Raw genomic sequence first — 27,366 nt, 5'->3', positions numbered from 1 at the left:
ACAAAGTCAAGGTATTGGAGTGGCCATCCCAAAGACCTGACCTCAATGCTATAGAAGTTTTGTGGGCAGAACTGAAAAAGCGTGCAAGGAGGCCTACAAACCTGACTCAGTTACACCAGCTCTGTCAGGAGGAATGGGCCAAAACTCACCCAACTTATTGTGGGAAGCTTGTGGAAGGCTACCCGAAACATTTGACCCAAGTTAAACAATTTAAAGGCAATGCTACCAAATACTAATTGAGTGTATGTAAACTTCTGACCCACTGGGAATGTGATGAAATAAATCAAAGCTGAAATAAATCCCTCTACTATTATTCTGACATTTCACATTCTTAAAATAAAGTGGTGATCCTAACTGACCTAAGACAGAGAATTTTTACTGGGATTAAATGTCAGGAATTGTGAAAAACTGAGTTTAAATGTATTTGGCTAAGGTGTATATAAACGTCTGACTTCAACTGTATGCTGTGAGATAAATCCTCCAGCATTTACCATGTTTGCCTCACACACACACTACGTTCTCTTCTCCAGACAGAACGGGATCAAAAATCTCAACCACTTGGGACAAATCAGGTCACAACATGTCATTCTGTAACTACTGAGACCTATACAAGCTGTTATTAGTGACAGGAGACAGGTGTGTTTGTCTCACCTTAGTGGCCGTTCTCTTTCAACATGCCAAATCCTATCTTTACACAATCACTGCAATTTGCAATACCTGCCCTGAAGGTGAGGTGTACACAGGAAGGGTAGACCCAAAACACACACATCCTCGAAACAACCATAATACCAGTTAATACAGGCTGACTATCATGGCCATTCAACTTGGTCTCAGAGCTAAATCTTAGCCAGTTACGTAATAACCATAATTACACCCATTCTACTCCAATTACCCTTCCTCAAAAGTGCAGACGTCAGTGGAGCACTAATCGGGCTATCTAATGTAGGCTGATGATGATTAAGTGTTCAAATGTGTTCTAAGGAGTTTAGGGCGCCATGTTATCTTAAATTGTATAAATTGCTTGTTGAGCTGAATCTGACTGAGCATGCACATTTTCATTTCCAATTCCTAATGGAGTGACTCACTATTACCAGAGCCTGCTGTGTCTTCTGTTGTTATGGTGAGAGGAATGGGGATTGTTCCGAAGACAGTACTTCATGAGAAGAAGAAGGAAGGGGAGGGGGTACATGAATGGTCACAGAGGCAACATGACAAGGCACTAACCTTTTGGGTGTCCGCCTCGCTGAATGTCAGACCAAAGTAGTCCTTCTCCAGGAGGTTGAGGTGCTCACACACCTTGTCCAGCAGGGCCTGTCCTTTGCAGTGCTTCTGCAGAAACACAGACACACGTGTCATTCAAATCAAGGGTCTATCAAGGGTCAGGAGATTTCTGACCATGTGACCTGGCCTCACTGATTAAAGCATAACGACACTGCATGGTTTTGTTGACGTGCATACATTTGTTTTCTTGGAAGTGTATTAAGAGTGTCATGTAACTGCAAATGTATCAATCAACGCAACAGAATGTGTCTCTCTCCCCAACCAGACAGGGAAGCCATCTTGACACCAGCTCCTATCTGTTGCTGTCTACAGGCTAGAACAGCTCTGCCCTTGAGTGCTGTGTTACAGTCAGAATTGATCAAATACTTGACAGGGAAAATGAACACTGAATTGCAGGAAGATTGCTTTCTGCATGAAAAGCGGTCCGAGCAAACAGTGCAATATCCAATGCCACTCAACCCTATCCAAATGGTTCTCATCTTCTTGTCACATTCCTGTGAAGGACAGACCGAAGAAGTGTGCAAATTTAGTTATCAAAGCTACTCACATGTCAAAAGGAGAGAGACAACTGATGGGATGGCACTTTAGCAAATCATTCTAGCGATGATATACAGTACCTTGATGTAACTTTAACAAATAGAGGGGAAAAAACTATTGTGTAAATTCAAGAAGACATTCACACATAAAAAAACAACAACATTACTCTGACTCCATCAGAGTAACATGGTACCCCGGTCTTTCAATCCCAGAGTGCAGACTATGGGTGGAGGGTAGTGCTGCACACACGCACACAAGCACTCACGCGCACACACACACACTTTTCCCTGGAGTACGTAGGTAGTGAGCTGTGTGTGTGAGCTGTGCATGCTGCTCTCCGGGTAGTAAGCGCCTGTGCGGCTCAGCGCTTTCCCTGGAGCCTGGTTTCCGCGGTGACAGGGAGACAGAGCAAGCCGTTGCCAGGGAAACAGATGCAGATGTGTGCACCATCCCTCTAGTTTTTGGGTCCTTATTATCTCAAGGCCAGAGCTAGGAGTAGTTTTAGTATTTATTAGGATGCAGCAGCCAAGGCAGCAGCTATTTTTCCTGGGAGTGTGTCTTTTGGCTTATTATGATTGAAAAGATGGTGTGATAATACTGTGGAAGCACTTATGAACTCTCCCCATCTCATTCAACACAGTCCCCATGGCAAGGTTGTAGAGAGAAGACATAGATGTGGTTGTAGGGTCTATCGGAGTGGACAGTATGGCATAAAGATGAGCTATTAAAAATATACATTCCGGGCATGTTAAGGATCTTAATACGCCGGTGACTAAGACACTGAGGTGTTTGTCCATGGACACTCCCTTTCACGGTGGACTTCAACTCCACCGTGACAACTTCCTCACAAGTGTTTTCCCTCAAAAGAAACACAGGAGAAAGTAACACACTTAAATATTGGCAAAGTGTACAAACAAACTCATTGTCAGAGTCACAAAGTATTCTATAAAACATGTGGTGCCAAAAATAGCACCATTCTGCACAATAACACAGTGCAGCTCATCCATGCATGGCCTGATAGAGTATGCACTAGTGAGCTGAAGGAAGGGGTGAGGGAAGTATGGGAGTGTGCGGCCCCCTCTCCCCCTGCAGCCCCTGGGGTGCCAGAGCCAAGCAGTCATGACGAGACGGGCTAATTAACCCTTGGATGGGGCACCTCCTCCAGTGAGAGTTGTCACAAAGTGGTGCCTGCCTTTCCTTAACACTATTATTATCAACTCCTGGAGCATGGAGGAGGTTTGATAGGACTGGCTTGACATTCCAACCCACCAATTAAACACCGGAAGGGGGTCGGAGGCAAGCCGGGAGTGAGGTAAGGGTTTTGGATAAACACTGTACTGCAGCAGCTTGTTATGTCAATATGATGAGTAAAATGGGGGGTCGATATGTACATCATTCTGTAGTAATGAATGGAAGCACAAAGGGAAGCAAAAGGCTTTGGTAAGCATCATTTGGAGTTTTATTTCTAGTGTTCAGAGCAACAAAAGGTTTGAGAGTGGCTTGAGAGTATTTGTTTACCTATTTTTGCTATTTTTTCTTTTGAGAAAGGTTGGTGAAAGCGAGGCTAATGTTCTTGAGATTCTTACATCAGAGACACACACAAACGCACACACCTTAGCATGAAATTAAGTATCATAAGGGCAGCTCACGATAACACAATATTATATTTCCTGCTTGACTGCACCCGGGTCGCAATGTAATGAGTATAGATTTCCCATTGTTCTGTCACTGGGTTTTGTTGAGGGATTTTATGTGGCAGAAAGGGAGATATCCTCTGACCCTCAAAGTGTACAGTATTTCTGCTCTGCCATGTTGTATATTTATGTCTAGGAGGGGCCCTGGAAGAGGGGAGAGAGGGCAGCGGGGCGTGGCAAAGCCTGCCTTCCTGGCTGACACTAGGTGCTTTTATTTCTACATGCACTAGCATTGCTTTCAATTGTATTTGGTTGCACAAAAACAGTCCGTGGGAAGCCAGAAGTTAAATACAATTGTATTTCAACTTACTTGGGCAGGACAGTTGGTCTTTATAATGGGGGTCACTTGAGACAAAACATCTAAAACAATCGTATTATAAAAAAGACTTTTCAAACATGGATCTGTTTTAGACCCACTTTGTCTCTGCTTACATCATGTCGGGCTATACAGGGGGAATTTGAGACAAAATATCTAAACGATCGTATTATAACTTGGGTGGGACTTTTATTTGGAGATGGGATAAGCAGAGGGGAAGTGGGTCACGTTTGTAGACCCACGTTTGAAAAGTATTTTTAAATAATACGATTTTGTCTCTAATCCCCCCTCGTCATAATGACCAACCGTCCTGCCCACCGGCACAGTAAGTTGAAATGGAATTGTATTTAACATCTGACTTCTCGTGGACTGTTTTTGTGCAACCAAATACAATTGAAAGTAACACTAGTGTATGTAAATACATCTGCATTGCTAAAAGGTAGGCTGGTACAGATTAGCCAGGGAGAGGATACTGACTACAGTGACCATTCTCTACCAGCATGAAGACATGTCTTGTTTGGTGATGGAGCTGTAATAACAGCCACTGTAAGCGAGAGAGCCTGCTTTTCCTTCACTATATTCTCTGTGTCACTAATCCTAATGATTGGAATGTGTGTCTGTGGCAGAGAATGGTATAACCTTGCATTACCCTTGCCCTACGGAGAGCTCCCAACATGACACCCTGTCTGTCATCTGCTTTACGCCGGCCTTATCTGCACTCTGCAGCTCCATAACATAATCACAACAAAGACATAACGTCCGAAAGTAAAGAAACTAGTCGCATCTGCTGGTAAAACCACAAACATATTTTGACTGGTTTCTTCCAGGACTTGGAAATGTGGCCTGCAATAGTAAAACATAGCACTGCTCTGAGGGGAGATTCCTTACCTCAATCCCCGCCTCATAGTCAGAGGTGTCCAGTAGGGTGACCTTGAAGGGAACCGTCTTTGGCCGTTTGGAAGTCTTCTGGGGGGACTTGGGGGTCTTGCATGGGGTGGTCTTCTCTGACACGTCGTCTGTTTCCCTGTGGTCGTCGATCAGTTTGGAGTCCTGGTCCTACATAGGGGCGTTACATAGTCACAGGTGAAATTCTAAGTAAATGAATGATGTTCATTATAATTATGACTATAAAAAACATGAGCTGGTACGCACCCAGAGAAATGTGTTTGTGTGGAGGTGCTGACTAACGGCGAATAAACTATCAAAATAAAGAAAGTCGCACACTCCATATATAAACTCCCAGCAATTGAATGGGTATTTATCAATGTTTCGGCATCACTGTGCCTTCCTCAGGGTGATGCCGAAACGTTGGTAAATACCCATTAAATTGCTGTGAGTTTATATATGGAGTGTGCAACTTTCTTTATTTTGATAGTTTACAATATAATTATCACATCACTGAATGTGTGTAAATGTCTGTCAATGGTTAATGTAGGACGAAGATTACACGTGATCTCACCAGAAAAAACACAAGGCCCTAATTAAACTGTAGATTGAACTTCCTGTGCTCTCCTATGTACCTGTTTAGCCATCTTGCCGTCTGAAGCAGAGTACTGCATGCCTGCTGCTGCCCCCTTCTGCTGGGAGGACACTTCTGCTGCGTTCTTCACCTCTGTCTCAGGGTCAGGCTCTGTTGGCATAGCAACCTCTCCTTAACCTAAAAAAAACACACAAAAAATACATTTTAGTTTAATTCTTAGTTTAATTCTTAAAACAAAAGCAAAGTGACCTGTGTGACATAAAAAGAGAGTTTTCCAAACAGTATGCAAGTAGGTGCCTGTACCAACTGGGTATTTCTCAGGCTGCAGCGATGGCAAGGTATGACGCAAAATTACATTTCAAAATGCCATAGGTTAATGTGATTCAGCTCTTTGGTGGTAACAGTTATTCTCTGGCCTCCAGAGCCATATACAGCAAACAGAGGCTGTAACAGATAAACAGTGCTGCAGAACGCCACCATCGTTCTGCTTCCTGTGGTGACTGGCTGCTAAAAACCACCTTGTCATCAAGGACATTCACTTAATTTAAGACATTTCTCATTCAGGTAATCATCTTCTATTTAGGCAAGCAGTGCTTCAGCAGTTGAGACGATGCAATCACCAGAGAAAATCCTGTAATTCATTTAGCTGCATGCAAGATTGTGGACTGAATATTGTTAGCTCTGGGAGCCGCTGGTAATTTCATGAGCATGTAGAATTAAACAGTGAGATATCCTCACTAAAGAGTAATGGTAGTGGCCATTAGTAGGGCTGTGGCGACATGACATTTTGTCAGCTTGTCATACAAAATGACTGCCGGTCTCACGGTAATTGACCGTTAATTAACATAAACACATTTAGCATCTCCAGGCCTCCACGCATACCAGCAGCAGCTGAACATCATACCAGCAGCAGCTGAACATCATACCAGCAGCAGCTGAACATCATACCAGCAGCAGCTGAACATCATACCAGCAGCAGCTGAACATCATACCAGCAGCAGCTGAACATCATAMCAGCAGCAGCTGAACATCATACCAACAGCAGCTGAACATCATACCAGCAGCAGCTGAACATCATACCAGCAGCAGCTGAACATCATACCAGCCTTTGGAACATCTACATTTCAAAAGGTCAAACAAATCAATTCAATATACACCATCACAATAAATCTTTATTTAAGCAGGTCTAAAGGAACACTATGATATGATGAGAATGTATTTCAGATTAACAGAACAGGCTTACTATATGTTATCTGACTATGTGAAATGCCATGGGCTGTATGCTAGCTCATTTAGCAGACAAGATATGCTTAAGTCCTGTGCAATTATTTAATAAAATAGAGAGGGTATTTTGAGTATAAAAGTGATCATTTGAAACAGGTCCTACAGTGTAGATGTATTTGGCAACTAGTTGCGAATGAAACAAAACCTTAGAATGTCTAAGATATCAAAACGTATATGGGCTGCATGATGCAACTGTAGGCTATTGATGATTTGGAGGGGGGAAAACAACAACAAAAACAATAGCTATAAAAAGCTTGCGCTCGGTTCCTTGCCTCAGGCTGCACACGCTGTTCTCTCATCAAGTGATCATATTTTCACCCATCATATTTTCACCCATCAGACTATTCTCAATTTAATCTTGTCTTTACTAATATTTTAAATTAGTTCTGATTTAGAATGGCCCATAATCAAAATGGGCAGGAACAGGGTCAGGGGGGAAAAAGAAATGTAATCCGTATGCACTCGAATAGGGAATGGAGACCGCTTTCCCGTTTGATTTCAATCATGCTGAGCTGTGATTAATATTAGCAGCTGAGAAATAAATATAGTAGCAGCTGGGATCCCTCTCTTATTAGTGGCAACCATCAAAACTCTGCTTCACACGGGATTGCATATGAAAATGTCTGGGTTAATAATACACTTATTTTTCACTCCATCCATCAACCACTGTTTGAGGAGCATGCAGCCTCTCCCTGCGCGACAGGTGATATTCCACCCAAACTCTGTATGCCATGGGCTCTCCAACCCTGTTCCTGCAGCCAAACCAAGTGAAATCTGTTCATCGATAACATCGATAGCAACATGTTTTCACAACAAAACATATTTCATTAAACTGTTGAGAGCCCCTCTCTCTGCGTAATGGAGAAAAGAATGAAGGAGAGAGAACAGGAGATGGAAACGCACAGTGGTGAGATATTCTGTAGCTAAAAAGGTAATGTGTCAGCTTATTAATGATGAAAATACAAAAAATGCCCTATTACTAGTCTATTCAAAATCAAATACAAATGCACTATAATTGTAGGCTAATTCTGTAAGCTGCCCTGCACAATCAATGAACCAACAGCCTCGTTTAATGGTTTTCTGCCGTGCTTAATATGTGGTAAGCTTTTAGACTTTATACAACGGGTGTGTCTAATCCTGAATGCTGATTGGATAAAAGTGCATTCCACCTACTGAGTGGTGCAGTGGTCTAAGGCACTGCATCGCAGTGCTAGCTGTGCCACTAGAGATCCTTGTTCGAGTCCAGGCTCTGTCGCAGCTGGCCGCAACCGGGAGACCTATGGGGCGGCGCACAATTGGCCCAGCGTCGTTAGGGGAGGGTTTGGCCGGCAGGGATGTCCTTGTCCCATCGCGCTCTAGCAACTCCTGTGGCTGGCCGGGCGCATGCACGCTGACACGGTCGCCAGGTGTACGGTGTTTCTTCTGTTTCTTCTTCTTGGCGGGGCTGGCTTCCAGGTTAAGGCCAAACATTCCCTCATTGTGAAAAGTAACTAAGGTCTGGGTGAAGCGGGCATTGTGTCAAGAAGCCGTGAGGATTGGTTGGGTTGTGTTTAAGAGGACGCATTGCTCTCGACCTTTGCCTCTCCCGAGTCCGTACGGGAGTTACAGCGATGGGACAAGACTGTAACTACCAATTGGAAACTAACCCTTTTTCTCCCCAATTTCATAAAGAAAAAAATATTTTAAAAAGCGCATTCCACAACTTACCACCGGCTAAATCTATGACATTAAAATGCCCATTTACTCTGTTCCATCTGATTGCGCAATACACTGTCTCATCAGCCCAGCCAGGCAATTTATAAACTTGATCTCCACTATAAAAAGCATATAGACATTATCTCACATTTCTTTTAGACTAACATTTAGTTTTCAACAGCGGAGATTTGTATAAACGTTGCTGTCTGTCTGTCCAACATTTGCAACATTCCTTCAATATTCAAATTCGATCTCCAGCTGCCCCATATTAATGAACGTGCCGGGATGAGACAGACAGGCAGGCAGCTTTTCTCAGCCAGTCGAAATCATAAATCAGCATAATTGTTATGGATATATACAAAGAACTATTAGTAGAAAACAGGTCAAACGAAATGAAGTGCAGCTAGTTTGTTATCTTTCCAGCTTCAGTTTCAAGTGATTGTATTAGTTGTGTTGGCTAGCTCCTCTGAACAACAGTGTCCTGATGTGAGAGGACATTTTCTATGCCAGGCAAAATCAGGGCATCCTTAGTTCATTGTTATGGATGTATGCAAATAAATGTCACTAGAAAACAGCTTAAACAAACGCAAATGCAGCTACTTTGCTGTTATTCTGGCAGCTTTTTGACGTGACTAAGTTAGCGGTAGTTGACTAGCTAGCAAGCAAGGGATAAGAATGTTTCCACCCAGTATGGCAATGGAACATTTAGAAAGAATGACTGGGTCGTGTCCATAGATACAGAACAAAAAGACTGAACTACTGGGTTACGTCTCTGGCAACCGAACCAATAGAATGAACAACCAGCCTTAGCAACCCTAGATTTGTGTCTATATCTTGTGGAAGGATAAAATAGCATGAATAAATTAATCAAAATAACTTGAAAACAAATGTCAATCGTTATTTGAATATGTTGGTAACCTGTTGTATAAAAGTGATAATGACCTCAAAGCCGGTGTTTGGGAGATATATAGGCATGGTTTGCCTCGACTTAGTCGTCTCGGGCCTAACAACACATGTGCCAATATATCCTCCAAACACCAGCTTCTAGGGCATTATCACTTAAATGAGGCTTTTGTATAAAGAAACAATCAACATTTTAATTCAGACCATGTTTTCCACAAATTGTCAACCTGTTGTTGATCTTCTTTCTTCAAAATGATCATCAAAGTGAGGTGAGTTTTAAAAGGATCATACTGTTTTGATGATCAGTGTTCGATGTAATATTCTATTGTCACGCCCTGACCATAGAGAGCCTTTTTATTCTCTATTTTGGTTAGTTCGGGGTGATCTAGTGCGTTTATTTCTATGTTGGCCTGGTATGGTTCCCAATTAGAGGCAGCTGTTTATCGTTGTCACTGATTGGGAATCATATTTAGGCAGCCATTTCCCCACTGTGTTTAGTGGGATCTTGTTTCTGTGTAGTTGCCTGTGAGCACTGCTTGAGCTTCACGTATCGTTAATTCTTTATCGTTGTTTTGTGCGGTTCACATAATAAATAAAGATGTCGAACCGATATCACGCTGCGCTTTGGTCTGAGTATGATTACAACGACGATCGTGACATCTATTGCATTTGCATTGATGTCAGAGTGGTGAGTACCAGGGTATTAGCAACCTAATGGTTGTTAACGAGCTGGGTACTAAATCAAATCACATTTTATTGGTCACATACACATATTTAGCAGATGTTAAAGCGGGTGAAGCGAAATGCTTGTGTTCCTAGCTCCAACAGTACAGTAGTATCTAACAATTCACAACAGACACACATCTAAAAGTAAAAGAATGGAATTAAGAAATATATAAATGTTAGGACGAGCAATGTCGGAGTGGCATTGACTAAAATACAGTAGAGTACAGCATATAGAGTTGAGGTCGGAAGTTTACATACACTTAGGTTGGCGTCATTAAAACTTGTTTTTCAACCACTCCACAAATTTCTTGTTAACAAACTACAGTTTTGGCAAGTCGGTTAGGACATCTACTTTGTGCATGACACAAGTCATTTTTCCAACAATTGTTTACAGACAGAATGTTTCACTTATAATTCACTGTATCACAATTCCAGTGGGTCAGAAGTTTACATACACTAAGTTGACAGTGCCTTTAAACAGCTTGGAAAATTCCAGAAAATTATGTCACGTCTTTAGAAGCTTCTGATAGGCTAATTGACACAATTTGAGTCAATTGGAGGTGTACCTGTGGATGAATTTCAAGGCCTACCTTCAAACTCAGTGCCTCTTTGCTTGACATCATGGGAAAATCTAAAGAAATCAGCCAAGACCTGAGAAAAAAAATTGTAGACCTCCACAAGTCTGGTACATCCTTGGGAGCAATTTCCAAACGCCTGAAGGTGGCACGTTCATCTGTACAAACAATAGTACGCAAGTATAAACACCATGGGACCACGCAGCCGTCATACCGCTCAGGAAGGAGACACATTGTCTCCTAGAGATGAACGTACTTTGGTGCGAAAAGTGCAAATCAATCCCAGAACAACAGCAAAGGACTTGTGAAGATGCTGGCGGAAACAGGTACAAAATTATCTATATCCACAGTAAAAACGAGTCCTATATCAACATAACCTGAAAAGCCGCTCAGCAAGGAAGAAGCCACTGCTCCAAAACCGCCATAAAAAAAAGCAGACTACGGTTTCCAACTGCACATGCACATGGGGACAAAGATCGTACTTTTTGGAGAAATGTCCTCTGTTCTGATGAAACAAAAATATAACTTTTTGGCCATAATGACCATCGTTATGTTTGGAGGAAAAAGGAGGAGGCTTGCAAGCCGAAGAACACCATCCCAACCGTGAAGCACGGGGGTGGCAGCATCGTGTTGTGGGGGTGCTTTGCTGCAGGAGGGACTGGTGCACTTCACAAGATAGTGGATTATGTGGATATATTGAAGCAACATCTCAAGACATCAGTCAGGAAGTTAAAGCTTGGTCGCAAATGGGTCTTCCAAATGGACAATGACTCCCAAAGTTGAGTCAAAATGGCATAAAGGACAACCAAGTCAAGGTGTTGGAGTGGCCATCACAAAGCCCTAACCTCAATCCTATAGAAATGTGTGGGCAGAACTGAAAAAGCGTGTGTGAGCAAGGAGACCTACAAACCTGACTCAGTTACACCAGCTCTGTCAGGAGGAATGGGCCAAAATTCACCCAACTTATTGTGGGAAGCTTGTGGAAGGCTACCCGAAACGTTTGACGCAAGTTAAACAATTTAAAGGTAAACGCTACCAAATACTAATTGAGTGTATGTAAATGTCTGACCCACTGGGAATGTGATGAAAGAAATAAAAGCTTAAATAAATCTCTACTATTATTCTGACATTTCACATTCTTAAAAATATAGTGATGATCCTAACTGACCAACGACAGGGAATTTTACTAGGATTAAATGTCAGGAATTGTGAAAAACTGAATTTAAATGTATTTGGCTGAGGTATGTAAACTTCCAACTTCAACTGTACATATGAAATGAGTAAAACAGTTAACATTATTAAAGTGACTAGTGTTTCATTTAAAGTGACCAGTGATTCCACGTCTATTTACATAGGGCAGCAGCCTTTAAGGTGCAGTGTTGAGTTACCGGGTGGTAAATACATGAAAATGTATGAACTTTCCAATTTGTAAGTCGCTCTGGATAAGAGCGTCTGCTAAATGACTTAAAAAAAATTAAAAAAAATTAAAAAAATAAAAAAGCTGGCAAGCCTATTTAAACAGTCTGATGGCTGTGTTTCAGTCTCTCGGTCCCAGCTTTGATGCACCTGTACTGACCTCGCCTTCTGGATGATAGCGGGGTGAACAGGCCGTGGCTCGGGTGTTTGATGTCCTTGATGATCTATTTGGCCTTCCTGTGACATCAGGTCCTGCATATGTCCTGGAAGGCAGGTAATGTGCCCCCTGTGATGTGTTGGGCAGACCGCACCACCCTCTGGAGAGTCCTGCAGTGCAGTTGCCATACCAGGCAGTGATATAGTCCGACAGGATGCTCTCAATTGTACATCTGTAAAAATGTGTGAGAGTCTTAGGGACCAAGACAAATTTCTTCAGCCTCCTGAGGTTGAAGAGTTAACCGCTGCACCTTTTCAGACTGTCAGTGATGTGTACGCTGGGGAACTTGAAGCTTTTCACCTTCTCGATGTGAATAGGGGCGTAATCTCTGTTGTCTCCTGATGTCCACGATCAGCTCCTTTGGGCCCTCACCTGCTGTCTTGGCTGTCTTGTCCTTGTTAGTAATCACACCTACTAATCACACAGTAATCACAGCTACACCTAATCACACCTACTACTGTTCTGTTGTCTGCAAACTTGATGATTGAGTTGGATGCGTGCATGGCAACGCAGTCATGGGTGAACGATGAGTACAGGAGGGGTCTGAGCACGCACCCTTGTGGGGCCCCTGTGTTTAGGATCAGCGAAGTGGAGGTGTTGTTTCCTACCTTAACCACCCGAGGGCGGTCCGTCAGGAAGTCGAGGACCCAGTTGCACAGGGCGGTATTCAGACACAAGGCCCCAAGCTTAATGAGGAGCTTGGAGGGTACTATGGTGTTGAAGGCTGAGCTATAGTCAATGAACAGCATTCTTACATAGGTTTTCCTCTTGTCTAGATGGGATAGGGAAATGTGCAGTTCAATGCATCTTCGGTGGAAATATGCACATTGAAGTGGGTCTAGGGTGTCAGCCTCTCAAATCACTTCATGATGACAGAAGTGAGTGCTATGGGGTGATAATCATTTAGTTCAGTTACCTTTGCTTTCTTGGGTACCTGTAACAATGGTGGACATCTTGAAGCAAGTGGGGACAGCAAACTGGGGTAGGGAGAGATTGAATATGTCCGTAAACACTCCAGCCAGTTGTTCTGCGAATGATCTGAGGACGAGGCTAGGGTTACCGTCTGAATCGACAGCCTTGTGAGGGTTAACACACTTAAATGTCTTACTTCCATTGGGCACGGAAAACGAGAGCACACAGTCCTTGGGAGTGGACCACATCGGTGGCACTGTGCCATCCTCAGGGCTTTGTAGCCATCCCGGAAGGGACAGTAACAATGGTCGAGTGTTCTTGTAGCGCGAGTACTACAGGCAATGTGTTGATAGAACTTCGGTAGCGTTTTCCTCAAATTTGCTTTGTTAAAATCCCCATCTACAATAAATGCACCCTCAGGATACATGGTTTCCAGTTTGCACAAAGTCCAGTGTAGTTCCTTGAGGTTCATCATGATATTGGCTTGAGGGGGAAAATACATGGCTGTGACTATAACCGACGAGAATTATCTTGGGAGATAATACGGTCGATTGTGAGACATTCTAGGTCGTGTGAAAAAAAAAAAGGACTTGGGTTCCTGTACGTTATCACAACCATACCATGAGTAGTAAATCATGAAACATACACCACTGCCTTTCTTCTTTGAGGAAAGTTCTTTATTCCTGTCTGCGTGATGTACTGAGAACCCAGCTGGCTGTATGGACGTGGACAGTATATCCAGAGAGAGCCAAGATTCTGGGAAACAGAGTATGTTACAGTCCCTGATGTCTCTCTGGAAGGACTGAACATAAGCAAGTAAAATACTTGGAAGCGGTGGATGGTGTGCACGCCTCCTGAGTCGGACTAGAAGTCCACTCTGAATACCTCTTCTCCGCCGGCGGCGTCTTGGAGCAGCCTCTGGGATAAGTTCAATTGCCCTGGGGGGTACGAACAAAGGTTCCAATTTGGGAAAGTCGCATTTCTGGACTTAATGCTGGATAGTCACTGTTGCTCTGATATCCAAAGGTTATTTCCGGCTGTATGTAATAAAACAAAAAAAACATTCTGGGCTAATAATGTAAGACATAACACACAAAAAAAACAAAATACTGCAAAGTTGCTTAAGAGCTAGAAGCAGAGCTGTCATGTCTGTCGGCGCCATATACATTCTACCAACACATGTGCAGAGTGCATAAGAGGAGATTACCGTGACACAACGGTCACATGGAATTTGACTTCGTCATGACTCGACTACCAGTGTGGCGGTAATACGGTCACCACAACAGCCCTAGTCATTATCTAATCATATTGAGTAAGCTATGCTAACTATAACATGAATAACTGATATAACAACTGACTGTATGCAATGTCCAATCAGTGAGCAGAAAAAAGTTTACATGACTCATCACATCGTTCCGTTTGGAACTCCGACCCAGTTGTTATGTCTACATAGCTGCCAGTGCTGCTGCAAACCATGACAAAAGAGACCCCAAATGGGAAATGTATAAAATAACTATACCAACTATACCAAAAATTAGCAAATGCATACTAGCAGTAGCAGCAAGATGTGTGAGCAGAACCAGTTAGCTTAAATGGATCGCAAAATAAGGTAGGAGTGATTGCACCAATTAGATTGCTCGTAACAATATTAGCTGATGTGTCAGCTAAGGCGAGCACTCGGGTTCTTTCTGAATTGGCTTCGCTTTATATAGAATTGATATCAATAGTCACACAGTAATACATTTGTTATTCAGGATACCAGAAGGATGGGTTATTTAAATGAATGCAGGAATGTGAGGTGGTGGATGCCAAAGCCCATTATACCTAATAGTCTTCCCCCATAATTCCACTCTGTCAAGGTATACACTTTTAGACAGGCATCGGACACAGGGACGCATTCTCCTCTGACACTCTATCAAGAAAAACATGGCCCATCCAAGATGGCAGTATCCCCAATGGAGCCAACCCTGCTGGGGCTACCGTCAGCCAATCTGATGCCAGTTGTATTCAGTGTCACACTACCTCAGTGGAGATTGTATCTAATCCAATCTCCATCTGACCCCTGCTGCCCTGCTGCCCTCACGGCACAAATCACATCCCCATAATGCACCGTGGGTAAGGTAGACTGGGCCGGTGGGCGGCCGTCATTATCACCAGGGGACAGAGACAGAAACATGACCACTTCTCTCAGGATCAAAGGGACAGACAGAGGCTGAAGGTTTAAGGGAGTGACATACTGTCCATGCAGCAAGCAGCGAGCTTAAAGCAGCATGAAGAGACCCCTGTGACCGTCCGTCCTCCTCTATGCCATCTCAACCTCCGCTGTCTCGTTACTTACAATCACATGGAATCGACAGGCATTAAATCCCCTCCTGTGGGACAAAAGGGCAGTGTGTGTGACTTCTCTGCTTTGCTCTGCTCCAGGGACTAATTCTCCCTGGCTGTCTGATCCAGCTGAGTCTCTGTGCCACACTGCTAAATACGTTTTTTCTCCATGGCTGAATCACAGAAATTACAGCAAAGAAGCTCTCTCACTCACACACACAGCTCCCTCCTAAATAAAGTGCCTCATAGGGTTATTAATACAAACAGCCACAGAAATAGATTTTTATTTCACTGCAGCACACACACACACACACACACACACACACACACACACACACACACACACACACACACACACACACACACACACACACACACACACACACACACACACACACACACACACACACACACACACACACACACACACACACACACACCATTGTGCAGCAGTAGCAACCTATGGGGATGCCATTCCAATGTAAACAGTATGTGTGTCTTTAATATCATCTATCTATTTACGCCTCACTGTCAAGTCTCATCTCAGAGCTACTTTGAAATCTCACAAATCAAACATGGGTCTCCGTCTTCCCTTCATGTCGCAAACACATTTAATACATTTCTCTAATTCAGACACATGCTGACATCTCCTTTGAACATCCTTATGTGGTGAATGACATGAGGGATTCATCTGCAGCTGGGGTTGGGTAGAGAGAACCATGAAGAGGTCTGGCCACCTCTCGGAGCCTGGTTCCCCTCTAGCTTTTTTCCTAGGATCCTGCCTTTCTAGAGTTTTTCTTAGCCACTGTGCTTCTACATTTGCTCTGCTTGCTCTTTGGGGTTTTAGGCCGGGTATCTGCATAAGCACTTTGTGACAACTGCTGTTGAAAAAGGGCTTCATAAATTACATTTGATTGATTGATGTTAACGTGTGTACATTAGCTTTGGAGTTGTTCACATGCACCTCACAACAAAGCCATCCTAGCTCCCATCTCCAGGAATATATCTTCCTGGATGCTCAAACAGCCACTGTTATTTCCATTCTACATACAATAACAAGCACCCAAACACTCCATGTTTACTCCATCAACCAACATGTGACCAACCACTCCCAGCCTGTTGGCCAGATCAATACCTAGCTGGTATTGGCCCTGCATGATTTAAAGAGGTACGCAATTCAATATGGCATCGCTTTACTCTGATTGGGTAAGAAGTACAGTATTGTCACGCCCTGACCTTAGAGAGCCTTTTTATGTCTCTATTTGGTTTGGTAGGGTGTGATTTTGGGTGGGCATTCTATGTTTTGTTTTCTATGATTTTGTGTTTCTATGTTTTGGCCGGGTATGGTTCTCAATCAGGAACAGCTGTCTATCGTTGTCTCTGATTGGGAACCATACTTAGGTAGCCCTTTTTCCCTCCTTTCGTTGTGGGTAGTTGTCTTTGTTTGTGGCACTCATGCCCTTCAGCTTCACGGTCGGTTTTGTATGGTTTATTGTTTTGTTGGCGTCATTCTAAAATAAAAGTAATCTTAAAAAAAAACAATATTACTCAACCAACTGTACCTTTGTCAATGGCTTAACCTTCTCACAGACCACATCATAATGGGGAAAAAAGACTCTATTAAAATATTTCAACAAACACTGAACCTCACTCCTCAAGTCCTTGCAGCTACCAAAGAGCTGATCCCACCCTAGTGTTGTTTTCTCTAACACACAACTATAACTATTTATTTTCAGCTAATATATTATTATTATTCATTTGTACTTACAGTTGAAGTCGGAAGTTGACATACACTTAGGTTGGCGTCATTAAAACTTGTTTTTCAACCACTCCACAAATTTCTTGTTAACAAACTATAGTTTTGGCAAGTCGGTTAGGACATCTACTTTGTGCAATTGTTTACAGACAGAATGTTTACAGACAACAATTGTTTACAGACAGAATGTTTCACTTATAATTCACTGTATCACAATTCCAGTGGGTCAAAAGTTTACATACACTAAGTTGACTGTGCCTTTAAACAGCTTGGAAAATTCCAGAAAATTATGTCATGGCTTTAGAAGCTTCTGATAGGCTAATTGACATAATTTGAGTCAATTGGAGGTGTACCAGTGGATGTATTTCAAGGCCTACCTTCAAATTCAGGCCTACCTTCAAGGCCTACCTTCAAACCTCTTTGCTTGATATCATGTGAAAATCTAAAGAAATCAGCCAAAACCTCAGAAAAACAATTGTAGACCTCCACAAGTCTGATTCATCCTTGGGAGCAATTTCCAAACGCCTGAAGGTACCAAGTTCATCTGTACAAACAATAATACGCAAGTATAAACACCATGGGACCACGCTGCCGTCATACCACTCAGGAAGGAGACGCGTTCTGTCTCCGAGAGATGAACGTACTTTGGTGCGAAAAGTGCAAATCAATCCCAGAACAACAGCAAAGGACCTTGTGAAGATGYTGGAGGAAACAGGTACAAAAGTATCTATATCCACAGTAAAACGAGTCCTATATCGACATGACCTGAAAGGCCACTCAGCAAGGAAGAAGCCATTGCTCCAAAACCGCAATAAAAAAGCCAGACTACGGTTTGCAACTGCACATGGGGACAAAGATCATACTTTTTGGAGAAATGTCCTCTGGTCTGATGAAACAAAAATAGAACTGTTTGGCCATAATGGCCATCGTTATGTTTGGTTGGAAAAAGGAGGAGGCTTGCAAGCTGAAGAACACCATCCCAACTGTGAAGCACGGGGGAGGTAGCATCATGTTGTGGTGGTTCTTTGCTGCAGGAGGGACTGGTGCACTTCACAAAATTGATGGCATCATGAGGCAGGAAAATTATGTGGATATATTGAAGCACCATCTCAAGACATCAGTCAGGAAATTAAAGCTTGGTCGCAAATGGGTCTTCCAAATGGACAATGACCCCAAGCATACTTCCAAAGTTGTGGCAAAATGGCTTAAGGACAACAAAGTCAAGTTATTGGAGTAGCCATCACAAAGCCCTGACCTCAATCCTATAGAAAATTTGTGGGCAGAACTGAAAATGTGTGTGCGAGCAAGGACAAACCTGACTCAGTTACACCAGCTCTGTCAGGTGGAATGGGCCAAAATTCACCCAACTTATTGTGGGAAGCTTGTGGAAGGCTACCTGAAACATTTGACCCAAGTAAAACAATTTAAAGGCAATGCTACCAAATACTAATTGAGTGTATGTAAACTTCAGACCCACTGGGAATGTGATGAAAGAAATAAAAGCTGAAAGAAATAAAAGCTGAAATAAATCATTCTCTCTACTATTATTCTGACATTTCACATTCTTAAAATAAAGTGGTGATCCCAACTGACCTAAGACAGGGAATTTTTACTAGGATTAAATGTCAGGAATTGTGAAAAACAGAGTTTAAATGTATTTGGCTAAGGTGTATGCAAACTTCCGACTTCAACTGCATTTTTTTATCTGTAACTAATCAGGTTGACATGACCAAACAAGATTCAACCCCTACAACAATCTTTTACCAAATATACTGGAACACGGTTACTCTTCCCAAAGACAAATGTCGAATTTTTTATTAAATGGTGTCCAGTCTACCTGTTCAGTCCTGTCCTGTCTAGTCACTTTAATAATGTTTACATATTTTGCATTACTCATCTCATTTGTATGTACTGTACTTCCATTCATTTACTTAGATGTGTGTATTGTTGTGAAATTGTTTGATATTACTGCACTGTTGTATCTAGAAACACAAGCATTTCGCTACACCCGCATCTGCAAAACATGTGTATGTGACCAATAAAATGTGATACCTGTCCGGTCCTGTCCTGTCTACCTGCACCTACCTACCAGTACCTGTTGAACGTTTGTCTTGTGTGTCTTGTCTGCTTGTATTTGTTGATGTTATTGTTGTTTGTTCTGTTTTTGACTCACATTAGGTGAATAGGTTAGGATAGGCTAAGCCAGGGTGGAGATGGTGGGTATGTGGGAGAGATAAGGAGGGCTCAGAGAACAAACAGGGGTGGGTGATTCTTTTGGGGTGGTATTCGGAGCGCCTTCACTATTGTGTGTGTGTATTTTTTTTTTTTTTACACACGCACATACCCAACACATTGTCATCCAGAACCAACTCATTCCTCAGGTTCTAATTGGGTCTCCTATCTGGAGATCTTTTTATGGATTCAGATTAATTACCAAATTAACTCAGACTGATGTCACAGAGGGAAGTGGAGGATCCCTCGGAACACATTGGTGCACATTCATTTCCTGTTCAACCTCATTAGTCATAACAGCCCTGTACGTCCCTGGACTGGACAAATGCAGCACCAGGACCTCTGCAGAGGAGAACGCCTGTTCATCGTCCCCCAAAAGCAGCAGACTGACGTGTGTTCCTATACCATACTGTATGTAGGCCAGCGTTTCCCAAACTTGGTCCTCTGAAACCCAAAGGGGGGTTGTTTTGGTTTCTGCCCTAACACTACACAGCTGATTCAAATGATCAAAGCCTGATGGTTAGTTGAATATTTGATTCAGCTGTGTAGTGCTAGGGTAACAACCAAAACGTGCACCTCTTGAATTGCTTGATGTACAGTATCTTGTAATTATTCATTACAAAGAGACTCTCTCTCTCTCGCACGCGCTCTCTCTCTCGCTCTCTCTCGCGCTCTCTCTCTTGCTCTCTCTCTCGCTCTCTCTGGCTCTCTCTCGCTCTTTTAATCTAAGTGAGAGAACGGCGATAGAGAGCATGTGTGTGCAGAAGAGGACTGGCTTAGTTCAGAGACTCAGTTGCCATAGTAACAGTTCAGACGTTTTTTTTTCATCCTACCAATCAGCATATGTGACAACGCTATCTGTTGAAGAGATGGAGGAAGAAAGAATGATGGGAGGCCAGCGGAAGAGGCAGGGAGCAGGAAAATAAGAAATCAGGAAAATTATGACAGAAAGGAATTCCAAGCATTAGTGTTATTCTGCTCTGTGCTGCAGTCAGGACCACACAGCTCCCTAACCAGGGGGACCAACAATCTGCTGTGTCTAGACACCAGTTTGACACCAGGATCTGGGCCCAGCAACACACAGTATATCCCTTCCTCTGAGGACCGACCGGTGGGAGTCATAAACTGGCACTGATAACCTGCTTCACACTTTCATCTCTGTTTTGACCAAGTGAGAACCTGCCAAAACACATTAATCTGCAGTGGGAGGGCTTTTTACAATACCAGCGGCAGTCTAATCCTCCCCTCAAATCTCATTGTAAATCTATTCTGCTCAGTGGTAGTTAGTGAATAATCCCTGTTGTCCATGTCCATGGTATAACTGTATGCTATAACTACATGCTGTAACTGCATGGTGTAGAGGAGGACTGCATGCAGAGTGATTTCCTCCTCTGTTCTGTGTGGTTTCGGAATGAATGGTAATCTCTCCCACGTGAACTTCTGCCACATTAATTCTCTCATTAGCACACGCAAGAACTTTGGCTGGTAGCTAGCTTGCCTGCTCTGCCATTTGAACGTTGGGTCATTGCAATCAAGTGAGGTACTTCGATCTTTAAAAACCTATAATTGGCATGTTGAAAAGAGGCGAGAGAAGAGAGACATGGAGAGCCATGACACAGAGTAATTGTATCACAGAGGCAGAGCAGAAGACAAAGCCTCACTGCTTAGGAGAGACTGGAGGTATATCTCAAAAGGATGACACGCTATTCTCCAGCTACTCTACTGCATAGTGCCTGCAGTGTGCATGTGATGTGATGGTAAAGGACAGAGAGAGACCTCCCATGCCAGGTCCTCTCAGAGTCAGAGTACGTACTCTCTCTCTCTCACACACACACACACACTAGAGCTGCCTGGCAACCCATCACATCACCTGATGCCAGCTCATATTCAACCACACACACACACAGTACCATGACTTCATTTAGAGGCATAACCACATTCATAGTGATTGTTTTGAAAAAACTGTATAGCCTCAGCTAGTGACATCTTTCATCTCCTCTCTCTCCCTCATGACGTCTGACCCAGTGTACTATATAGTGTTTCGGGTGGAAGAGTTAACTCCGTGTCACTCACAAAGTGTAAAGTGTGTCTGTGGACATGTAAAGTTACTAGCATCACTCTGATCCACACAATACTACTGTATTCTGACAGACCATTTCAACACTAATGGAATGCATTCAAACACTGCCGTAAGAACCTTTCCAAAACGCCAAGCGCTGGATGTCTGAGATAAATACAAGGTGTTATCGTGTGTTCTGAGCTCCCTGTTCCCCTGCCCCTGAGCACATTCCAACTCTTACAGCTCTGTGACAGTCTAGATGGGATACAGATTTTGTCAAATTGACGTCAAAATTATATATATATATTTAGCATTTTATCTAACCCTAACCATAACCTAATTCTCCTAACCTTTTAATTTAATTTTCCTAACCTGCTGTGCAAGTTCTCCTAACCTGCCACGAAAAGTACATTTTGACAAAAGCTGTATCCCTTCTAGACAAAACCCTCTGTGACCTCTCATCAGTACACACTTCCTGCTACTGCTCCTGCTGATGGCTGCTGACAGGGGCCTGGCCGTCGGCGATGTGGCCTCAGCTCCTCCTCACTACGGAGGGAGAACTACAGTGATTACTACTACTTCTGCAGAGCTGTTCATAACAACACATTCCTACCTGCCAGAAACACCAGGGACAGAAGACAGACAGCAGGGCAGAGCCAATCCAACACCTGCTCGTCGAACATCGCATTCCTAAATCATGAGCATTAGTATGGAGTTGGTCCCCCCCTTTGCTGCTATAACAGCCTCCTTCTGGGAAGGCTTTCAACTAGGTGTTGGAACATTGCTGCAGGGACTTGCTTCCATTCAGCCACAAGCGCATTAGTGAGGTCGGGCACTGACGTTGGGCGATTGGCTCGCAGTCTGCATTCCATTCATCCCAAAAGTGTTCGCATGGGTTGAGGTCAGGGCTCTGTGCTGGCCAGTCAAGTTCTTCCAAACCAATCTCAACAAACCATTTCTGTATGGACGTCGCTATGTGCATGGGGCCATTGTCATGCAGAAACAGGAAAGGGCATTCCCAAAGCACAGAATTGTCTAGAATGTCATTGTATGCTATAGCGTAAAGGTTTCCCTTCACTGGAACTAAGGGGCCTAGCCCGAACCATGAAAAACAGGCCCAGACCATTATTCCTCCTCCACAAAACTTTATAGTTAGCACTATGCATTCGGGCAGGTAGTGTTCTCCTGGCATCTACCAAACCCAGATTCGTTCGTCGGTCTGCCAGATGGTGAAGCGTGATTCATCACTCCAGCAAACGTGTTTCCACTGGTCCTGTCACGTTCCTGACCTGTTTTCTATTGTTTTGTATGTGTTTAGTTGGTCAGGGCGTGAGTTGGGATGGGCAGTCTGTGTTGTTTGTTCTATGTGGGAGTGTGTTGGTTAATTAGCCTTATATGGTTCTCAATCAGGGACAGGTGTTATTAATTTCCTCTGATTGAGAATCATATATAGGTTGGCTGTTCTCACTGTTTGTTTGTGGGTGATTGTCTTCCGTGTCTGTGTACCACACGGGACTGTTTTCGGTTTGTTCGTTTTATGTAGTCTATTCCTGTTCGTGAGTTCTTTCGTGTCTTTATGTAAGTTCCATGTTCAGGTTTCGTCTACGTCGTTTTCTTATTTTGTAAGTTATTCAAGTGTTCTTCGTGTTTCGTCTTTATTTAATAAATTCATTATGTCATCATACCTCGCTGCGTATTGGTCCACCGATCCTTCTCTCCTCTCCTCGTCCGAGGAGGAGGAAGAGCTAGAGCACCATTACAGAATCACCCACCAACCTAGGACCAAGCGACGGGGGAGAGCGCAACAAGGAAACCAGGACTCGTGGACATGGGAGGAAATATTGAACGGAAAAGGACCCTGGGCTCAGACAGGGGCATATCGCCGCTCCATTGAAGAGAGGGAGGCAGCTAAAGCCCAGGAGCGGTGGTTTGAGGAGGCAGCAAGGAGACGTGGCTGGAAACCCGAAAAGCCTGTGAGTAAACCCCAAAAATTTCTTGGGGGGGGGGCTTAAAGGGAGAGTGGCGAAGTCAGGTAGGAAACCTGCGCCTACTCCCTGTACTTACCGGTGGAGGCGAGAGTACGGGCAGACACCGTGTTACCCAGTAGAGCGCACGGTGTCTCCTGTACGTGTGCATAGCCCGGTGCGGGTTATTTCCACCTCCCGCACTGGTAGGGCTAGATTGAGCATTGAGCCAAGTGCCATGAAGCCGGCTCTACATATCTGGCCACCAGTGCGTCTCCTCGGGCCGGCTTACATGGCACCAGCCTTACGCATGGTGTCCCCGGTTCGCACATAGCCCGGTGCGGGTTATTCCACCTCCCCGCACTGGTCGGGCGACGGGGAGTATTCAACCAGGTAAATTGGGCAGGCTCAATGCTCAAGGGAGCCAGTACGCCTGCACGGTCCGGTATTTCCGGCGCCACCTCCCGCTCCAGCCCAGTACCACCAGTGCCTACACCACGCACCAGGCTTCCTGTGCGTCTCCAGAGCCCAGTTCCTCCTCCAGCACTCTTCCTGTGGTGTGTGTCTTCGGCCCGGTGCCTCCAGTTCCGGCACCACGACTAAGCACGCATGCTGTGCGTCTCAGAGCCCTGTATGCACTGTTCCTTCTCCCCCACTCGCCCTGAGGTGCGTGCCTCAGCCCGGTACCTCCAGTTCCGGTACCATGCACCAGGCCTATAGTGCGCATCGAGAGTCCAGTGTGCCCTGTTGTTTCCCCGCACTAGCCTAAAGGTGCGTGTCCTTAGCCCGGTACTCCAGTCCGGCGCCACGCACCAGGCCTATAGTGCGTCTCATGCGCCAGAGTCTGCCGTCTGCCAAGCGGCGCCTGAACTGCCGTTTGCCAAGCGGCGCCTGAACTGCCCGTCTGCCGAGCGGCGCCTGACTGCCCGTCTGCCAGACCGGATCAGCCAGACCTTCCGCCAGACCGGATCAGCCAGAGCCTTCCGCCAGACCGGATCAGCCAGGCCTTCCGCCAGACCGGATCAGCCAGAGCCTTCCGCCAGACCGGATCAGCCAGAGAGCACTTCCGCCAGACCGGATCAGCCAGAGCCGTCAGGAGCCATGACCAGCCAGAGCCGTCAGGGAGCCATGACCAGCCAGAGCCGTCAGCGAGCATGACCAGCCGAGCCGTCAGCAGAGCCATGACCAGCCAGAGCCGTCAGCGAGCCATGACCAGCCAGAGCCGTCATCGAGCCATGACAGCCAGAGCCGTCATCCAGCCATGACCGCCAGAGCCGTCATCCAGCCAGGATCCGCCAGAGCCGTCATCCAGCAGGATCCGCCAGAGCCGTCATCCAGCCAGGATCCGCCAGAGCCGTCATCCAGCCAGGATCCGCCAGAGCCGTCATCCAGCCAGGATCGCCAGAGCCGTCATCCAGCCAGGATCCGCCAGAGCCAGCCAACACAGGATCCGCCAGAGCCAGCCAGCCAGGATCCGCCACCAGCCAGGATCCCGCCGTCCCTCAGTCCGGAGCTGCCCCTTATCCTGGTGCTGCCCTTATCCTGGTGCTGCCCCTTATCCTGGTGCTGCCCCTTATCCGGTGCTGCCCCTTTCCGGTGCTGCCCTTAGTCCGGTGCTGCCCCTTAGTCCGGCCCTTAGTCGGTGCTGCCCCTTAATCCAGTGGGGTTAATTTGGAGGGTGGCCATTTGGAGGAGGCTACGAAAGCGGGTAGTGACTATGGTGGGGTGGGAACCACGCCCAGAGCCTGAGCGCGCCACCGTGGATTGATGCCCACCCAGACCCTCCCCTAGACTTTTTGGTGGTGCGTCCGGAGTTCGCACCTTGAGGGGGGGGTTATGTCACGTTCCTGACCGTTTTCTATTGTTTTGTATGTGTTTAGTTGGTCAGGGCGTGAGTTGGGATGGGCAGTCTGTGTTGTTTGTTCTATGTGGGAGTGTGTTGGTTAATTAGCCTTATATGGTTCTCAATCAGGGACAGGTGTTATTAATTTCCTCTGATTGAGAATCATATATAGGTTGGCTGTTCTCACTGTTTGTTTGTGGGTGATTGTCTTCCGTGTCTGTGTCTGTGTACCACACGGGACTGTTTTCGGTTTGTTCGTTTTATGTAGTCTATTCCTGTTCGTGAGTTCTTTCGTGTCTTTATGTAAGTTCCATGTTCAGGTTTCGTCTACGTCGTTTTCTTATTTTGTAAGTTATTCAAGTGTTCTTCGTGTTTCGTCTTTATTTTAATATTCATTATGTCAATCATACCTCGCTGCGTATTGGTCCACCGATCCTTCTCTCCTCTCCTCGTCCGAGGAGGAGGAAGAGCTAGAGCACCGTTACAGCTCCAGAGTCCAATGGCGGAGAGCTTTACACCACTCCAGCTGATGCTTGGCACTGCGCGTGGTGATCTTCGGTTTGTGGGCGGCTGCTTGACCATGGAAACCCATTTCATTAAGCTTCTGACGAACAGTCCTTGCGCTTACGTTGCTTCCAGAGGAAGTTTGGAACTCAGTAGTGAGTGTTGCAACCGAGGACAGACGTTTTTTAAGCTCTACACTCTTCAGCACTTAGTGGTCCCGTTTTTTGAGCTTATGTGGCCTACCACTTTGCAGCTGAGCCGTTGTTGCTCCTAGACGTTTCCACTTCACAATAACAGCACTTACTGGGGCAGCTCTAGCAGGGCAGACATTTGACAAACTGACTTGTTGGAAAGCTGGCATCATATGACAGTGTCATGTTGAAAGTCACTGACCTCTTCAGTAAGGCCATTTTAATGCCAATGTTTGTCTATGGAGAATGCATGGTGTTGTGCTCGAGATTATACACCTGTCAGCAACAGGTGTGGCTGAAAAAGCCAAATCCACTAATTTGAAGGGGTGTCCACATATCAAATCCACAGATTTCAATTTTTTTACATTTTTTTATTTTTTACACCTTTATTTAACTAGACAAGTCAGTTAAGAACACATTCTTATTTTCAATGACGGCCTAGGAACGGTGGGTTAACTGCCTTGTTCAGTAGCAGAACGACTGATTTTTACCCTGTCAGTTTAGGGATTCAATCTTGCAACCTTAAGGTTAACTAGTCCAACGCTCTAACCACCTGCCTCACGAGGAGCCCGCCTGTTACGCGAATGCAGTAAGAAGCCAAGGTAAGTTGCTAGCTGGCATTAAACTTATCTTATAAAAAACAATCAATCAATCATAATCACTAGTTAACTACACATGGTTGATGATATTACTAGTTTATCTAGCGTGTCCTGCGTTGCATATAATCGATGCAGTGCGCATTCGCGAAAAGGACTGTCGTTGCTCCAACGTGTACCTTTCCATAAACATCAATGCCTTTCTTAAAATCAATACACAGAAGTATATATTTTTAAACCTGCATATTTAGCTAAAATAAATCCAGGTTAGCAGGCAATATTAACCAGGTGAAATTGTGTCAGAGTATATAACAGTTTGGGCCGCCTGGCTCATTGCGCACTAATTTACCAGACTTTTACGTAATTATGACATAACATTGAAGGTTGTGCAATGTAACAGGAATATTTAGACTTATGGATGCCACCCGTTAGATAAAATACGGAACGGTTCCGTATTTCACTGAAAGAATAAACGTTTTGTTTTCGAGATGATAGTTTCCAGATTCGACCATATTAATGACCTAAGGCTCGTATTTCTATGTGTTATTATGTTATAATTAAGTGTATGATTTGATGGAGCAGTCTGACTGAGCGATGGTAGGCACCAGCAGGCTCAAACAGCAGCCAGCCGAGATTAGGCTGGTGTAACCAATGTGAAATGGATAGCTAGTTAGCGGGGTGCGCGCTAATAGCGTTTCAAATGTCACTCGCTCTGAGTCTTGGAGTAGTTGTTCCCCTTGCTCTGCATGGGTAACGCTGTTTCGAGGTTCGAGCCCAGGTAGCGGCGAGGAGAGGGATGGAAGCTATACTGTTACACTGGCAATACTAAAGTGCCTATAAGAACATCCAATAGTCAAAGG

At 44.6% G+C, this 27,366-nt stretch overlaps 1 protein-coding gene across 7 annotated transcripts in view; it reads right to left on the bottom strand.

Moving 5' to 3' along the window:
• The window catches only part of LOC111969837 (band 4.1-like protein 1), a 115,179-nt gene that overhangs the window by 42,798 nt on the left and 45,015 nt on the right, over positions 1-27,366 (bottom strand). For all 7 annotated transcript variants that reach the window (XM_023996140.2, XM_023996144.1, XM_023996145.1 and 4 more), the window contains 3 exons: positions 5,349-5,485; positions 4,717-4,884; positions 1,225-1,329 (listed from right to left, as the gene is read on the bottom strand). In XM_023996140.2, the coding sequence (XP_023851908.1) occupies positions 1,225-1,329; positions 4,717-4,884; positions 5,349-5,468 (393 nt within the window). In that variant the 5' untranslated portion in view covers positions 5,469-5,485. The remainder of the gene's footprint in view (positions 1-1,224; positions 1,330-4,716; positions 4,885-5,348; positions 5,486-27,366) is intronic.

This window comes from Salvelinus sp. IW2-2015, linkage group LG11 (assembly GCF_002910315.2).
Source record: "Salvelinus sp. IW2-2015 linkage group LG11, ASM291031v2, whole genome shotgun sequence".
NCBI classification, from domain to species: Eukaryota; Metazoa; Chordata; class Actinopteri; order Salmoniformes; family Salmonidae; genus Salvelinus; species Salvelinus sp. IW2-2015.
This window is presented reverse-complemented; position numbering and strand designations above follow the sequence as displayed.